The sequence below is a fragment of the Rhipicephalus microplus genome, chromosome X (genome assembly GCF_043290135.1).
Source record: "Rhipicephalus microplus isolate Deutch F79 chromosome X, USDA_Rmic, whole genome shotgun sequence".
Classification (NCBI taxonomy): domain Eukaryota; kingdom Metazoa; phylum Arthropoda; class Arachnida; order Ixodida; family Ixodidae; genus Rhipicephalus; species Rhipicephalus microplus.
This window is the reverse complement of record NC_134710.1, coordinates 164,212,629-164,231,917: the sequence shown is the minus strand read 5'-3', so window position 1 is coordinate 164,231,917 and position 19,289 is coordinate 164,212,629. Positions and strand designations below refer to the sequence as shown.

Below are 19,289 nucleotides of genomic sequence, written 5' to 3'. Positions count from 1 at the left end.
GTACATTTGAGCATCAGAAAAGACTTACCTTCTCACCAAGTTCCCCAAAGCGATTCAGACTTCCCGGAATTCGTCACTTGTGAAGTATCCTTTGGTAAGCAGTGCATAACAGTTATTATTCTTTACCTACAATCTTTAATCTGAACTTTAGTGGAAAAGCTAACAACTATCTTTCATATTTCTAATTCTGTTCTGTTCTGTTCTAACTGTTTTGCTGGGGCGAGGTTGGGGTCCATATCGCCTCGGCTACTCTATATCAATAAGCAAAATAAAATTCATACACATTTGTATGTGGAGACTTTAATGCGCACAACATAATCTAGGGTAGTGAACAATGTGATGCACGTGGGAACGTTGTTGAGTGTGCCGCAGATAAATGCAATATGGCTATTTTAAATGAAAGCTGCTCAACTTTTCTCTGTGGGTGGAATTACTCGAGTTGCATAGATGTTACTATGTTGTGTTCTCAAGATCTAGTTAATGGTGTGGAATGGACAACGGATGTAGAAACACGTGGGAGTGACTATTTTTACATCCTTTTAAATCACCCCTACTTGCGGAATGACAACATCAGGCGATACAGCAAACTGACGAACTGGAAAGAATTCGGGTACTGCCTAGCAAACGAGAATAGTGAACTTACAACAGTTGAAAGCTTCACTAAATATTTGCAGAATAAGGCGAATAAGTGTACAAAAAAGGCAACACAGCGTTATGATTGTAATTATAAGCATAATGATATTAATATCTGAGGTATAACGTCAAAAAATAAAAGAACAATATTATTATGAGAGACACCGTAGTGGAGGGCTCCGGAAATTGCAACCTCCTGGGTTCCTTAACGGGCACCTAAATTTATGTATACAGGCCTCAAACGTTTCCGCCTTCATCGAAAATGCAGCCGCCTCAGCGGGGATTCAATCCTTCGACCTTCGGGTTAGCAGTCGAGCGCCATAACCACCGCTGCGGCGGGGCAGAGGGTTGATGGTAAGAACGTGATAGTGAGTCAGTCCGGGTTAATTTAACATTTTTGGTGAACTCAAAAGTGTGTAAAAGTTGCGTTTGAGGTCTAAATGCACGACCATTTTTCTTTCATTTCCCGCGTAAAACATTTAATGTTCCCTAAATAACATTTTTGAAGCATGTTATTTTGAAAAACAAACAAGGAGAAGAATGTAATGAATAAATTACTAGTGATTTTGCTTGGCCTGCATCATTTTGTACGTCTAATAAGCGCGCCCCGCCGCGGTGGTCTGGTGGATAAGGTACTCGGCTACGGACCCGCAGGTCGCGGGATAGAATCCCGGCTGCGGCGGCTGCATTTTCGATGGAGGCGGAAATGTTTTAGGCCCATGTGCTCAGATTTGGGTGCATGTTAAAGAACCCCAGGTGGTCGAAATTTTCGGAGTCCTCCACTACGGCGTCTCTCATAATCATATGGTGGTTTTGGGACGTTACACTCCACATATCAATCAATCAAATAAGCGCAACACCTACCTTAACTCTTTCTAGAGTACACGTGCTTCCTAATTAAGAAATATGTTTTCGCAGACGCCTTGCTAATATTAATGTTTACCCTGAAGGTATATAAAAAAGTATTTCTTGTTCATGCGTGACGACTTATGAGACATCTTTTTAGACAACCCACCAAACTGTGAACTTAAAACAATTTTTTGCAAGGCTTTGTGGAGTTAATAGAGTATATTAAAAAAAAACAGTTTTGCCAGTTCTGAAATCAAGATCATGATTTTCAAATTTTTTTTATGTTTAAACAACATGGGTAAGAAGTGTCCTACAGTTCCATCCAAGACATGCTATTCTATAGTATTAAGCTGATTTTCTTATATTCCTGCAAAAAAAAAACTGGATAAATCACTGTAATCACGTCAGCAAAGGATTGATTGAGTGATTTGTGGGGTTTAACGTCCCAAACCACCATATGATTATGAGAGACGCCGTAGTGAAGGGCTCCGGAAATTTTGACCACCTGGGGTTCTTTAACGTGCACCCAAATCTGAGCACACGAGCCTACGACATTTCCACCTCCATCGGAAATGCAGCCGCCGCAGCTGGGATTTGATCTTGCGACCTGCGGGTCAGCAGCCAAGTACCTTAGCCACTAGACCACCACGGTGGGGCCACGTCAGCAAAGGAACTGAACATCTCTTTTCTCAAAATTTATGTAAGGAAGCTTTGTCGTTTTTCTGTTCTGATCTATCCTGTTCTAACTGTTTTGCTGTGTGAGGTTGAGTTCAATATTGCCACGGATACTCCATATCAATGGGTTCTGCAACGAAAATAAACTCAAAGAATAATACTGAATTGTACCCAAAATGAGCAATCAGCAAAAAACACTCACATAATAGCACCTTCAAACTAAATGAAATAACGTGTTAATGTACAGTTTCCTTGCAGAAGTTCACACTGTCGTAAAATTTTCGCACGCACATCTTTCTATTTCTACTCTCAGTATGTCCACTGACACATTATTTCATATATGTCAACCCCTGGCTGTAAATCACAAGTGCTTACCCATCCCGGTGTCCATTAAAAAGACTGTCAGGAATATTTCCGTCTTTTTTTTTTTTGAATATGCAGTTCAGGCCATGGTACGAGTAGTTTGTTTAATGTGAGGGGCCGTCCGTCCAATGAATTTAGTTTCTTCCTTTTTTTTTCATTTGCATACTTCACCCATTCTAAAATAGCATGGCAAACATTTTCTTCTGCATGACCACAATGACATTCCGGGAAGTTGGATCAATGTATTTTGTGCAGGAAGCTGTTTGTCTATGCTACTTTCAGTCGAAAACTGTGGATTAGTCTCTTTAAGTGCCATGGGAGATCAGTCGCTATTGAAAATGTTCTGTCTAGATCAACTTCATAAAGTACTGAGTCCTTTGACTTGGGGCTATCAAACCACTTTTTCATAGATCAATGGTTAGCTCCTTGCGTTTGAAAATGTCGAATATCTGCCCTAGACATAGGGATTGCGAACTCCCGTCCTTCGTTCAATGCTTTCTTGGCGAGGCTGGCTACCTCTTCAGTACTCTTTATTCTAATATGACTATGTATCCACTCTAATACAACATTGTAACACTTCGCTGAGGCATATTCCACAGTTTCTGCAATACATTGTGCTATTTCGCCATTTTTGTAAAGGGATCTTGCATGTTTGAGTAGCTGAATCATGGCAACGCTGTCTTCAATAATGAACGAGGGAGTTTTAAAGGGACGGTAAAGTGATTCCGCTAAAAATCATTTTAAGCTGCGGAAACGCACTGCATCATGAAAAAATTGAAGTGAAAAGTGAGAACGGGTGTATTGTTTGTTTATTTTCAGTCACGCTATATCCCAATAGTGTCCAGCGCTGATTCATCAACATCATAAAAAATCTTAAGTGTAATAAGTGCATAAAAAACACACTCATAATTTAGTAGAGTAATAAGAAACAAATGACTTTATGAGCTTTCAAGTAGATATTTTCAGTATTCGTTTGTCAGAAAAAATGCTGAGTAACCCGGCGCTAAAGCATAGCTAATAAAAAATACCAATCAGTGTTTCAAGCATAAATATTAAAATTAAAAGACCCTAAAGCTTCGCCTTTAGGAGTTTAACGCGATATCGACATTCTGTTTCGAGTGTGTACGTCAAACACTTAGTGCATAAAACCTTTTCGAATTTGCTATGCACTCACTAGGTGGCCTTAAAGTGCTCTGCAACACTTTTTGAGCATGGTCAGAAAACGCTGCCAATCAGTAGTAGAGGCTCCCGACAACACACGAACCAAATAATATAGCGCTGCACGTGGCCTGGAATTAACAATAAATTATCAAAGTCAGCTGAAAATTGTTTTCCCTTCTCTCGACAAATGACGAACGGCGCCCAAAAATCACTCGTACAAAGCCCATCCATCACCCATTGGCTGATTTGAATATAGCGCGCTTGGTCGTTACACAGATCGCCGTGGGAAGCTGCGACTTGTCGACGCGTGCGTGCGCGATCACGCTCAAGAAGCCACGCATTCGAAGAAAAAAAGAAAAAAAGTGCTTAAAGTCACGACGTTATAAGTACAGCGCTTCGTCCGTCTCTTGTTACTGTTCTGTGTTACGCGCTGTTTTATCGCTTCATTGACCATGTTCCAGCCGGCCTATATATACACGTTTGTGCAGGTGACGTATTTTCTTGGCCCCTGTCATTCCTCCCTGCTTAGCTTCCAGCGCTTTCGTTGGTACGAGAGAAGAGAAAATGCAATTGCAGCATGCGACAAATCTTTGTAGCTCCATTCGCACTGGACGTATTCTCAAAATTTGTGAAGCGTTGAGTTCATGAGGCAATAAGCTCTTCCAGTGAATTCATTCCATGCTTACTCGAAAAAAGTGTTTCAGGGCGCCTTGAAGCGAATACACGCCATAGCGTGGGTGCCATTTGTAGTGGGGTACCGGCAACGACGCAGCCAATATGATAATCACATATTCTGACACCTGTTGGCTATGAACTCTCGTACCAGGCATTATTACTGCAATACTTCATGTTGAATTCTGAAGCATGTATACAGGGCGCGGTGTGTTTGTGAAGCATGAAAGCAACTTTCACTGCATTTCCAAGCAGAGGAAGTTCTTCTCACTGTTCTTACAAGCAGAGCGAGACCGTGTGGCAGAACATCCGCTTGCCAACGCAAACGACCGTAGTTCGATCCCCATAAAAAGCCCTGGTTCAGTCCCCACTCTGCTCCAGGTTTTTTTTTATAATTTATTGTATATGCATCGCTCTCAATTGTTCGCTCACGCATAAGATGATGGTTTTTCGCTTACAACCGCCGACACCTACGCCGGGATGGCTGCAAAACGTGCAAAGAGCAGTTGCGGGTTAAAATGAGCCTCCGTCATTCTCAACCTCTTGCTAAAAAATAAAAAATAAATAAAAAATAGGTATGCCGAGCCAGAAGCACTGACGGAGACGTAGTCTTCGAGAATCTCTGCTGCTTTATCAACCTAATTTCCATTCACTCATGAGAGAGAGAATAAAAAGATGGAAGGCTTACTAGAATCTGGTCTGATACCCTGCACTAAGGGGAGGTGGAGTGGGAAAGATGAGAAGTAAAGCGGGGAAGGGGAATGGGGAAGAAAGATGAGATGGAAAGCGAAGAGAAATAAAAAGTATTTTACGCACAGGACTTGGGCTCGCCAAAACTTTTTTTATATGAATTCACTCGGACAAGCACTCGCGAAAATTTTTTTTTTAGTGGATTGACGCGGACTCAAATTCATCAAAATATCACTCTCCCAGGCTCCCTCAGACTCCGACTCACGACTTGATCTGATTCCGAGTGAGTCGACTCACGAGTCTGGTGGTATAGAATTATCTTTTTCGACCATAGCGTCAATGTTTTCTCACGCCAATATCTCACATATTCGTGCATTTTTAGGCGCCTTTTGATATGGCACCTGCTTTTACAAATTGCGGGTGGTTTCAAACCCATAAAGACATTTTTCTTGAAAGAGGTAACGATATCAGGTATATTTATAAGGAACTTTCCTGGAAGAGAAGATAAAGCGGGGTCAAGCAACCTCTACGCTATCCACGCCTTTAATCAATAGGTATTGAAAAAATAGTGTTTGAATAAGTATAAAGGTGATTTCAGGTAATTCTGATAGTAATGGCGAAGATGAGTAGGTAGGACTACAGGTCGGCAAGAAATGATGCATCTCACTGGGACTCGCTCAAATATTATATATTGCGGTTTGGAGTCCGAAAAATTATTTTTTTCCAACTAGACTCACTCGGACTGAAACTCGAGATAATAATACTCATGCGGACTGTCTCAGGCCCAGACTACGGCTTGATTCATGTCGTAGTAAGTCCGAGTGAGTGGATGCATGAGGAAATTCGCCAACCTTTGCTGACGTGTGATATACAACACAATAGACCCTATCCTTGCGTGAATGTCACTGCTTTGCACTCGTTCCGTCTGTCAAAGTGATGAATAATTAGCACGAAAACATGTGGCCCATTTGTTTCCACCGTGAGACTTGGGAGGTGTTGTGAAGGTAGTGAACACTTCACAGAAACTACATTCGCAGCCCCGCACGCATGCGTGCTGTTTGTGTAAACGAATTGTGAAACCATATACATGTCGCTAAAAGAGGACGAAGTTCAACAAGGATTCCTCTGCGCAAGTTCGTATCGAAAGTCGCAGGACGTGCGTCCTCGTTGGGCATCGTTCCTCTCATTTGAGCGGATGTTTACTGACACGTTGGCCCATAAGACGCCGCTACTGTTTTCCAACTCGCCGGCCCTCTCCGCTTCTATGCAAGAGTGCGTGACTCCTCGACGCTGCCGCTATCAAGAGTTGAACGTTGAAGCCGGGGGTCAAGATGGGCGACAGCCTACGACCGGCTCGGTGCTGCCATCTTGCGTACTATAACTTCCTCCAACTGGTAACGCAAGTTTTCTCTCGCCTCTTTTCCTTTTTGTCTCTCTTCTATGCGCACGGCCTTCCTCCTCTCTCTCCTCGTATCTCGCTGTGATGCTTTGCTGTTGTTTTGCGCGCTGGCAGTTGTTTCCGTGCCAGCTTCGCACATCCTGCAAAAGGGGGAGGGCCCCTCCGGGCGAGCTGGCTTGGCGGCAGGCACTACTGCTAAAGCGGCCGACCGTTTTCACCGGGGTCTTGCCACGCGGGCGTGGCAGCCAGTGAGAGTGCAACCACAGCTGCTGCGTCCACGCCGACACTTGTCGCACGAGCGTCAAAGGAGCGTCCCCGCGCGCACCGGCGTTTTACGTTTTTCCTGCCACAAGCCGCCCCTTGATTTGCGCCGCAGGTGAGTGTGCGAGCGGGGCAGGGCTACGCGCCTCTGCGAGCGATGCTTGCACAGGTGCGTGGCCTGTCGCCCACCGGCAGACTCGCATTCCATTCAACGGTTATGCAATAGAGCGCGGCTATCGTGGATAAATATCAGTAGTGTCAATGAGCATGCAGGTGACGCTCGTTTCGCTTTCAAACTTGTGGATTTCGCTTTCTCTTTGTATTCTTTTTCCTCTGTGTTGCTTGCATTGCTTTGCTCAAAGCGCGGCTTTTCCAAATCCGCCGTCCCCTTCTGCAGGCCTCAGCACTCGCACTGCGTTCATTAGTAGCTGAAGCGCAATGAAGCAGACCATGCGTGACTCTGAGTCAAATAATGAGCTCTTTATTTGGACGCCTGTTTTTGAACTTGCCGACGTGAGCAACAGGTGCAGATAATGTGTCGTTTAGGTCAAGCTGCTATATAGGGAGCGGCGTCTGCCCACAGCTTCATGAACGAAGGGAGATTTTAACTCCTTCAGTAGATAAAAAAAGTGGCAGCAGTGCTTTGCCAAAGTTCGTGCCTTGGTCGAAATTTTATTGTACAAGCTAGTATAGCAGTTATATCCCCATTCTTGAAACATTTTCGTGACAGGTTTGAGCCTATATCGGAGCATTCCGGCCTGCTTTATTGCTCAGTTTGTAATTTATACTCACTGGGAGTTCTGACCAAACTAATGCGCTCACTTTGCAAAGAAGTTTCAGTCGCAGCAAGGTTGACGTTACACACACGTGTCGAAATTCCTTGGTTACTTCTTGTTTGGTTTCTACTTTGCTTCCTTGAAGGCCAGCCTTTCTCTTATTTTTGAAGTTATATATAACTGTAGGGGTTTTATCATCCGAAACCGTGATAGCATTATGAGAGACGCATTAGTAGAGGGCTTGGAAAATTTCGGTCATCTGATGTTATTTAGCGTGTGCGTAAATTCATGTACACGGGCGAGCATTCCACCTTCTTCGAAATGTGACCGCCGCTTCAGTGATTCGATCCCGTGACGATTCGGGTCAGCAGTGAAGCGCCGTAAGTGCCACCATGGAAGGTGGAATGCACAAACTTGAATTGAACTTAAGTATGCGTATAGATAACACAAAAGGAAACAGATACTTACTTTTCCTGGTCCGCGCGCAGCTGCCGATATACAAGCATTTATATGTATATAATATTGTATTCCACTATAATTTAGACTATTAGAGAAAGAACTGTTTTTTTTCTTAGTTCAGCGGACAAATGAAAAAAAAAGTGACCGTGCGTATTGCAAATGACCCCGTGTTTTTGTTTTTTTTTTCTCTAACAGAACTAGGTACTCACAGTTCGTTCATTGCACATGGACTAAAAGCATCGCCTTTCCTCGAGAATCGCTGCTTCTTCGGAACAGCTTATTCTCTAACCGCCGAGAGAAGACCTCGTCGCGTGCTCCGGTATCTGTTCCCTTGTCTTTTCGTCACAGCGAACTTACAGGAGGCCTCGAGTCGAACGCGGTAGAAGCAGTTACATGCTCGGGTGAGCGCGAATATCAGACGCCCGAACGCCTAGGAGGCTGCGGCTCTCAGACGAGAGAGGGATTCTTGGTCGCGGCAGACGCTCGTTTTTAGAACCACGAAAAGGGGGGGAAGCGCCGAGCATGACGCCTTTCTGGCATTTGTTTTTCTGTTCGCGGCTGCAAGAGAGGAAGCAGCGAGAGCTCTTCCAATGCGACGTCCTTCCCCCACCTTCGGGTCGTCTGCTGGTGTTCGCTTCAATGAACGAGCAACGCCTCGCGTTGACGTGATGTTTTGACCTAGCGGCCCCATTGCCGGCGCAAAACAACGGGATGCGGCCGGAACGACAACTGCACGAATGAACGAAAACTTTGACGGCTGAATGACTCTGAGTGGCATATCAATGCACTGTTCACGCTGCGTTGGCTGCATTGACAGCAGAGTTCGTGGTCTACTGGTTGGAGCCCATTAACGTAATGACGCGTTTCATAGGGACCTTGAGCAATTTCTTTTTTTAAATATGTAGTTATTTTTATTTCGAATTTTCGCACAACTGTTCGGCTACCCCTACTGAAAGTGCGCATTATCACATACACGAGATAGGCCAGTTGCATATCTTTGCTCCATGTTGCATGCTGTTTCTTTTGCGTGCGTATATTGAGTCGCGCTTATTCAAAGCCCTGTTTTGCCGTGTGCCACGAACGGTTAACAAGCTGTCAATAGCTGTGTGAACAAAAGTCAGCTACCAATGGCATACTGATTGACTGATGAGCACATATACATTATTGCTTCGTGGAAAAGCTTTTCCCTTAATTCTTTAAAAAGAAAGGTTGTTGTTTTATCCACGGGGTGTTGTTTAGCCATTCTGTACCTCAGTGGTCGAGATCCTAGTTTACTCGATCCAGCTAATGTAAGACCCATTTTCATAACCAAATGTTTTCTAAGGAAAAAAAAAAAAGCTATTCTGTTTCACGTTCCAAGACCTCAATACAGTTACGAGACACGCCGTGGTAGTTGACCGCAGATTATATTTGACAGCCTAATGGTCCTTAACGAGCACTTTAATATAAACGCGCAAAAGCTTTTGCATTTGCCCGCATTAAAATGAGGCCACCGCTTTGGGAATTGAATATACAACGGCAAGCTCAGCAGCTAAATGCCATTACAAAAAGGCTGCAGTTGGGTGAGGTGGGGAATCGGAAGGTTTCTGGTCATTGGTACATTTGTGCACGAACTACGTCAGCAATGTACAGTAGTATGGCATTAATTGTAGAACCACAGAGGCGGCGATAGGAGGGGGGTAGGCTTTCATGAATGTGAATATTTAGCGGACACAAATATGGCATGGGCATAAAGCACGCCTGACGACCACTACTTTTCCTTAAATGATGACTTCGGCGTCGATAAATGTATCTTCTGGGGCATTTTCGACAAGGACTGATTGTGTTGGCTTTTCCTGGCGATAATTAAGTCAGTTGCCAATCATCATCGTCACCATCAACGGCAATATTCAAGAGAGTGTATGTACCATTATTACCTTTCCCGCATATTTAGTGAGGCCTGTGGTGCCGAAAAGATTGTTGGATGACAAGCGACAATATAAGGGTCCTGCTGCTAAATAAACTTCGCGGCCTCTTGAGCTTCTCTTTAAGACCGGCTTAAGAGGCCACGAAGTTCTCATGCTTCTCATCTCGGTCGATACCTCAGCCGTGCTAGGAAGGAAGGAAGGTCTGTGGGAGTGACATTGGACTTTGTGAACTCGGAAGCCTATTTCACAGCTGCGAAGTACTCACTATGTGTCGGTAAAGCAACGCGTAAGTACGCCCAAGTCGCTGCTCATGTCGCTGATACTGTAACTGATGATGATGTTGATGATGATGAATTATGACTGGGCGTTTTTTATTGGGTAAGCAGTTTGAAACCACTCACTCGTTACGCGATTCACAAGTGTGATGCCCGGCGTGATTCCACGCTACTGCAACAAAATATCACATATGCAAACGCGACTCCCCGGCCGACATAATCCTGAATTGCAGAAGCTTGAAACTGTTTCTGAACAATTTCGAGCACCATGACTTGGCTGTGTGGGAAACTATTAGACTGCTATACGCACATTTCCCTGGTTCCATCGTGGCTCGTACCCCACTTTTTATTCTTTGCATCCATCGGGATTTTTAGATCACGGACACCGCCGACAACAACGAATTGTCTACGACATGAATTCCACAACGCAGTCGCGTCAAAAAGTTACGGTACCCCGTGTTCTTATCTGGGCGTTTGAAGGAACAGTAAATCAGGAATACGTGTTTTATTCCATGTGTGTGCTGAAAGCTGTCAGAAACCGCATGTTGTTTGCTCAACACAAGAGTCCGTAAGCCGCATCGTCCCAACAATTGAAAATTCGGTCACATGAAATGATGAGAAACCGTAAACGGGCGATGTGGCAGTTGACGTTTCGACGAGAGGGTTTGTTTTCCTCGCATAGAAGTGTGATAGAGATGTCAATGTAGCTTATGCATTCGAAGCTTGAAATATGCAGCTTTCCCATCTAGAGAATATAGCATTTATAAAACAAGATCTGAAGGACTTGTGAAGTGATAACTCTACCGGCTACATCAAGGGATTGAAAGGAAGTGGTCACCTTTGAGTTCACCGTTTTTTTTTTTTTGACGTGTATGTCCGTATGAGCGATTCAATTATGAGTGCGGCGGGAATAAGTGGCGCTTGGATATGTAGGTTACACTAATCGAGGTTGCGCAGTTTGCCTGGACAAATCTAGTGGGCATTGATCAGTGTAACAATGTGGCACCTCATGAAGATTGCGTAATATAGCAGTAGAAACGTCCGAAAAAAATCTAGAGTAGCTTCTCTCGAAGTTGCCATCTCCTGAGCTCGCATGTATTATTGATATATACACAGAGTCGATAAATAGCTCACACATGTTGCCGCGCTACCTAAGATGGGAAGTGGGATGGAATGGTACAGGCTGTTCTTTTTTTTTCAAATAAAGCAAGCGAAAGCTTTTTTTGCTGTGGCCATGTAATACTTTATTTTAACTGCGTTATAATCGAGCTTCACTAGCGGATGCAGAAGGCTCTTTTCTTCCATAATCACTGGGTGACTGGGGTAAACAGAGTCCGACCACACGGGATGTAGAAAGAAAAAAAAATGAATATAATCAAGCGATCGAAAAGAATGCTTTTATAATTCCTTAAAAACAAGAATAATTAGCCACATTTACAACTATTAAGCTTACAGCAGCCATTTTACTATGATTTTAGCTCTGATAGGCGTTCTTGCGTCAGTTTATACTGGTGTCCTACTTTTTAAAGACAGCCCTTTTAAGTGAACAAACAAGAAGACACAAAAAGAGAAGGCAGCGTGATGTTTTGTATTGCTGAGGAGCTGGTCGCTAACGTTGTTAGGGTCAGTGATTTCGCCTGTGAAGACGTTTTTTCAGCCGTTAATATTCAAGCTAGTTTGTTCGCCTTGATACGACAAATCGACAGCCTGCTTTGTAATCATGATAACTTGGTTCCCGCGCTCTGCTGCATGCCTTCGCAAGCTGTCACGTGCCCAAGCTAGACATGACGACTCGTCCATCAGTGAAGCCCAGCTGCTCTACCAAGATAAACGCGACGACAAATCACTGCAACCATTAAGTTGGGATGGGTCCGCGTTCAGTTAGATTGCAGAGCTTTTTGGTCCGCACTACTACGGCAGATGAAAGCGAGAGGTTGCGTTCTTTTTTTTCTATTCGTCTTTATTTAGTTAAAGTATTTTGTGAATTTGTTTAGACACAGAAAAAATACAAAGAAAACAGCGTCTTTTTTTTACATTCGACCAAAAACTGAAATTGATGCTTGCAATGTCCTTCAAAAGCATCGCATTGTAGTGCTGATTATGCATATCAACGTCAAAAAGTACATATGATCGTCATAAAGTACATTGAAAAATGATCTTTCTATAGCGTAAAAGTACGAGATTCTACTTAAAGAAAATATACGTGTGTTAATCTTATGGCACTGCCTATTTCATCAAGTTCGTGACGACATGAAGTGATCAACCATTCTTTTCGCTGCATAACGTCAGCTGTACAGCATGTACCATGCGTACGCTTCGTAGTGATACTTAGATTCAATATTTGACGAAGTATTCACTATTTTTGCATTAACATAACCAAGCCTACAATAACTATTGTGTTCCTGACTGTATACAGTTAAACCTATTTTACTTTCCCGGACTAAGATTTACAAGAATGGCCAGAGATTGCCAGAATAGTTTACATCTTGCTTGCCCTGCCGGAACTCTTCCTTTCGATTTTCTCAATATTCTATGCCTTTTTTTTCATTTTGAGCCGAGGGAGGGCTTTCGGTGCGTCCGTACTTCCGACAACGTTTCAGGTCTCTTGACTGTCATTGTTTCATACCCGGCATTGCTTCTACATCTTGCGATACGCCTGTACTGCTGGTGGATGTTTTCTTCACTGCAATTCCAACAGAATTCAGAGAAATTGGAGTGTAAGAAGTTTCTGGGAAGTAGTTCTGCTACACATCAATAATCGTCATCCTACGTGCTTGCGTCTCCTTACTTGAAGACCCGGCACTGGCCACTTTCCTATGGAGAATGCTGTGTCACACTGATAACGCGCGCGCCATTCACACTGTGTCACACTGATAACTACTGATGCCGTTGTGTAGGGTTGTGGAAAATTTGACCATCTGGTGTTCGTTCTGTTGCACGGGCCTTTGTCATTTCGGCTCCATTGAAATGCGGCCTCCACGGCCTAAATTATATCTCTCTTATGTTCACGTCCGCAGCCGAACATCATAACGACTAAACCACTATACCGCGGGTCATATTTGGGCACTAAGGCAGGATTAGGTATTCACGCAAAAAGTGCATGGGATAACACTTCTGGCGTACCTGCCTTTGTGTGTAATACACTAATACGAAAATTACGCACAAAAAACCGACATAATGACTCTGATTACTTTCGTCACTCATGAGTCGATATTTTTGAAAGACACATGCTTGCAAAATGTTTCAATCTAAGGGTTATGTATATAACCATCATGGGGACGAAAGCAAATTTTAAACGGTGTTTATTTTCATATCCGGTGATGATTGAGCCTCAGCTCTTACTTCAGGCTGAATTTCCGTACCTCAGATGAAATGACAGCTCCCTACTCTCTTCACCTTCATGTTGCTAAGAAGGAATACCAATGACAAATAAAAATGTTTCTTGCTGCCCTAAATTTGCATACTACCGGCCGTAGGTATTAGAAGAAGCATGGGGAAAATTTGTGCAGAGGAAAACAAGCATGCAGCCATAAAGACGTCACCTCGAGAAAAGGTCATACTGCTCCTCGTCCCGAAGGATTTGTATTTACTGCTTGCACAATTAAACTATTTCCCTTATTTGTGTTGCTGAGCACCATTTATGATTGTGAAAATGAAACTTGTGCAAATGAAAATGAGTGCGCCAAGCATACCACTGGGTCTCAAATGATGAATGTTATTAAGCAAGACATGCAAAGGCATATGTGCAAACTATAGGGCTGGAAAAAGTGCGCAAACAATGCGTAATCCAGTGGTTAAATAATACTAAAGGAAACAAAAACAAAAAAAAACAAAAAGCGGCAAGCCACGTGAAACCTATCTAACCGTTCGCCCAATCCCCCGCTCATATTTGTGCTTGTGATGGGCCTTTTTATTGCTAAGGATTTATATAACTAATGGGGCAGTTGAAATATAGCATTCGATCTTGGTTATTGAGAGTTTCGTTCAATTTTAAAAGATAGGAACTGTGGGGCCGGTATAGAAGCCATAACATAATCAAACCCATGACTCCTTTTCAAACTTTTTTTTCCCTCTCTACATTCTGCTTCGCCACTGTGAATTGCTTTTCGTAACAAAATCAGCAACAAAATTTAGTAAACTTTGCACATGCAAATCTAAAGAATTGCACACGCAATGCGTGGAGAGAAAGTTACGGTGGGGCTGTTTTCTCTGAAAAGTGACAGGTGAAGTCTTGAAGATCTCAGTAACTAGCGCGTGCCTCCCAGCACCGGTTGGCTTGGCACTTGGCCAATATTATACAGAATGATACCCCGTTTATTTGGTTGGACAGTGTTGACGCCTGCAACGGTCCATTTGCCTCGTCTCATATATCAGGTGTTTGCGACTCGCTGCTGTCCTTAGTCAAGCCATATTTGTTCACCCTGTGCCTAGCGGAAATTTCGAAGCACTCAAATTTCCTCTCGTGTACTCATGAGGGCTCGAAAGTTCAGCCTATGGCAATTACGAATGAAGCTTTGAGTTTATCGAAAAAGGGACCAGATTTTGTATTAAAATAAAACATTATTTAAATGCGGTATCTAAATAATCATCACACAGCAGCCAAAAAATACCTATTATCAACAAATTTCGATACCATTACGTCTGCGTTGACGAGCCTCTTCATAGCCTAGATTTACTCTGCGGTTTGACTCTTTGTTCATGATATTGCCAAAGACCTGCTGCAGCAAAACCGACATTTGCATCGTGTCTGTGACCGGAGATTGAGCGAACTCATTAAGCGAATTTTCACTCGGACCAACTCCATATAGTGTCGACATCACCCGCCTTGGTGGGTATGGTACTTTCTTTCTTTTTTCTTTATTCAATACAGCAGACCTTATACATGCCCAAGCAAGGTGGGGGAAGAAAAACAACAACAAATTGAAGTAAACACAAACATAGGTACCACAATTAGCAATGATCTCAATATGATTAGATGCTACAATAAATCATTCCAGTCTGTTAGGGTGCGTGTGAAAAAAATTTGAATAAATCTCTTCTCGTGAAATAAGGTGTGAAAGAATTAGGATGATGGTGGCGAGTAAGTCTTCATGTAGAAGATGAAAGATGAGATGAGGGGTTAATTCCGATACCGAGTTTCCGATTTCAAAGGAGGTAAAGAAAGTATGATGGAATGGTGCCAGATGAGTGGAAGTGTAGTCGCCTGGTGCCTTTGCTGAAGCCCGGAAAGTCTCCATTCGATTTGGCATCATACCGGCCTATAGCACCAGCAAGCTGCGTTGGCAAGGTCATGGAGAAAATGCTGCTTACACGCATGGAATGGTACCTGGAACATTATAACATATATCCTGATGATATGGCTGGTTTTCGACGAGGTCGGTCCTCAGTTGATAGCGTTATTGACTTAGTGACCTCTGTTCAGCATCAGAAAGCTCAGAAGCGGCTGTCGGTAGCTCTGTTCTTAGACGTGAAGGGTGCCTATGACAACGTGACCCACGAGGCTCTTCTCAATGCTCTTGAAGCAGATGAACTTGGAGGTCGTGTGTTTAGATAGGTAAAAAGCTACCTCACAAAGAGATCCATGTTCGTTTTAACTGAAGATGGGTCTACGAATAAATATTTCCTAAGTCGTGGGGTGCCACAAGGCGGTGTTTTGAGTCCAACTCTTTTCAACCTGGTTCTCGTGGGGCTCACCGAAATGCTGCCACAGACAGCTTATATATCTCTCTACGCTGACGATATCTGCATTAGGGCGTCCGGCGTGACACGACCTCAAGTGCGCGCAAGAATACAGAAAGCGGCAACAATGACATCAACATGCCTTTGCCAGCAAGGTTTGACTATCACCACAGAAAAATGCACAGTGGTGGCGTTCACACGCAAACCGATGTCTTTCTACTCATTGTGCATCGATGGCAGATCAATTCCATATAAGAGCGCTCGTAGATTCTTAGGTGTCATCGTAGATCGTGACCTAACCTGGAGCCCGCATGTCACATACCTGAAGAAAAAGCTCATTGGCATTTGAATTTATTCAAGTTCGTCGCCGGAAAATCATAGGGCCCATCCGTGCACTCCATGTTGCAGCTTTACACAGCCCTCTTTTTCGGAACTCTCCCGTACAGCCTTCCTGTCTTGTCCAACACGTGCAAGACTAACATCCGTGCACTGCAAAGCGTACAAGCCCAAGCACTTCGGACATGCCTTGGCCTTCCAAGATGCTCATCGACAGTGTCAACTATTGTTATTGCACAAGAACAACCGGTCACAGCGCATGTCATTGTCGAGACGCTGAGAGCGCACATTCGGCATTTATCACGGCTACCGTCACATCATTTAGCGTGTTTGACAGCTCGGAGACCCCATTCTTCGTACTGCGGTATCGTGACAAGACATCAGGACATACTACCGCCTGGCTTCAAACTTGCGATGCATCCAGCAACTGCGCCATAGAGTCTTCGTCAACCTGACGTGCGCTTATCAGTTCCTGGAATCTTTAAGAAGGCACGCATGTCAACGCTAGCCCTTAAGCAATTGTCTTTGCGTCTGTTGGACGAAAGGTACTTCGACCGCATACATGTTTACACCGATGGCTCCACTAATTCCAACAGCTCTACAGGAGCAGTGGTTGTTCCTTCTGAAAATGTGTTGCTACAGTACAAGTTTTCTCACACCACGACGTCGACAGCAGCAGAGCTCGCAGCACTTCAAGGTGCAGTAAAGTACATTCTTCGCCAGCAACCTAACCAATGGGCCATCTTTTGCGACTCCGGGTCAGCCTTACAGTCACTACGGTTTGTTATGTAGCACGGGTTACATGAACAATCAGTATATCAGATAAGGCAAGACTACCACGAAGCGCTCACGGAAGGTCACGATATTGTATTTCAGTGGTTGCCGAGTCATTGCGGAATCGTCGGCAATGATCGCACGGATGAAGCTGCCCGATCGGCTCATGACCAAGACCAGCGCACGCCCATACCACTCTTGAGAACGGACGCTGCAAGTCTACTACAATCACTTGCTCGCCGTATATCTCTCCTACAATGGAATACGCAGGGTTTCTCCAACACGCACCTGTATTTGATCGACCCAAACTTGCAACTTCGTTTGCCATCCGGGCTCCCACGATGCGCTGAAACTTTACTGTGTCGCATGAGGTTGGGCGTGGCATTTACGAATTCGTACTCTCGTCTCCTTGGAATGGCGAGCACTTCGGCATGCAACATCTGCGCGTGCGAGGAAACGTTTGAGCACATTTTGTCATTGCCCAGCATAACAGACCGAACGACGTATTATGGAAGCCAAGCTCTGTCAGCTGGATTCACGGCCGCTTACAGAAGAGAAGATCCTGGGACCTTGGCCGACGGCTTCCCATACGCGCAAAGCCACGAAAGCCGTCTTGTACTTTTTAAGGACCACCAGACTTCACGACCACTTGTGAAAGAACTGTGCAAGACCGTGCTGTGTAGTCTCGAGCTGACTATTCATGCTTCTCTTTCTTACTCCTCTTCTTTTCTATCTCTTTTCGTTCTATTATTCTCCTTTTCCCCCACCCCAAGTGTAGGGTAGCCAACCGAGCCAAGCTTGGTTAACCTCCCTGCCTTTTTTCTCTCTCTCTCTCTCTCTCTCTCTCTGAACGTGCAGCTTTTCGTCTCAGTGCAAGGTATGTAATGTTGTTAGCCTGCATTACTTCCGTGAGTGAGTCTTACGGTGAAAATTAGGAATAACAAAATAGCCCGCAGCTTCCCTCGGGGGAACACTGAGGAGGATGCGGAGCATATAATTGGTTAACGGGGTGTTAAAGTGCGACTTACTTGGGTCGATGGCTAAATTGGTTAACGTGGTTGTCAAATGGGGTGTTAAATTGCGACTTACTTGGGTCGATGGCTAAATTGGTTAACGTGGTTGTAGGAGGGGGTGTTAAATGAGTGAACACGTACACACGTATGCGAAAGGGCGGCGCTGATCGAAGGGACGTCGATCATTGTGTTTGTGGATTCGTTGGAATTCATTTCACCGCGACCTTGGACGTCCACGCGCCGTACAAACCAACCGACGAGCGGCAACTGAGCGAGCGAGCGCCGACCTTGAGTATATATACAGCGCGACGGCGCATGCGCGTCCACTGGAGAATCAGGAGAATTGTAGAATGTTCTCGAAGGGGAGAAGCGCGCGCGGCACAGATGGTGGGTGACGGTGCATGCGCGCGTCAGCTGTCGAACGCGGTGTGTAGAGGAGGAAGGGTGCATAGATGGTGGAGGAGTGAAGCGCGCGCGGTGTGTAGAGGAGGAAGGGATGCACAGATGGTGGAAGAAGGAGGAGGAAGCTTGCGGACGGCGCCGCACTACAAGCCTCGAGTATTAGATGCTCCGCATCTAATAAACCTGCCTACTTTTCTTTGCAGATTCTCTAGGTGAGTAATGTTAGTCTTAGTGAAGGGGTCCCACACTTCACATGCATTTTCAAGTTTCGGCCTAATTAGTTTGTTATAAGCAAGTAATTTTACAGCTGGAGGGGGCTGAGCTTAGGCCGTAGAAAATGTAATTTGCGGTATGCAGAAGAACAAATACTGTCTATGTGTGTATTGCACGATAGGGTATTAGTAGGAGTTGCGCCTAAATACTTGTATACCGTTCAAGTACTTGTATACTTGAATGCTTGCTGCGGCGGCTGCATTTCGATAAAGGCGCAATTCCAGATGTCCATGAACTTAGATTTTAGTGTGCGTCAAAGAACCCCTGGTGGTCAAAATTTCCAGAGCCCTCCACAAAGGCATCCCTTATATTCATATCGGGGTTTTGCGACGTTAAACGTTAACAATAATTACTAACGTCGGAGAGCACTCATTTTACAAATTAGAAGCGTTTATAGTTTCTAGGCAACCATTGTAAACGCTGTATAAATTTAGTTTGGCCATGGCATTCGTGCACGTGAGCTGTCCCATATGCTTCAGCGTCAGTTGGAAGCCTTGCCTCAGAGAACGATTGCTTAAAATTGTAACGCAAAGTGGGCTTACTTTCTGACAGATTTCTCAAGTTTTTCTTCCCTTGCTGAGAAATTATCAATAGAAAGACAAATGAACAACGGCACAAAGTTTCGAAGGCATTCCCTCACACCATGGGATGTTCTACAAATATGCGTTTTCATTACAAACAGATATATTCAG

General features: G+C 44.3%; 1 protein-coding gene across 1 annotated transcript in view; it reads left to right on the top strand.

The window, feature by feature from the left end:
* The first annotated feature begins 6,338 nt into the window (after nt 1-6,338).
* Nucleotides 6,339-19,289, top strand: part of LOC119177118 (uncharacterized) — a 33,799-nt gene continuing 20,848 nt past the window's right edge. The window contains exon 1 of the mRNA XM_037428505.2: nt 6,339-6,437. Coding sequence (XP_037284402.1) covers nt 6,375-6,437 — 63 coding nt within the window. The 5' untranslated portion in view covers nt 6,339-6,374. The remainder of the gene's footprint in view (nt 6,438-19,289) is intronic.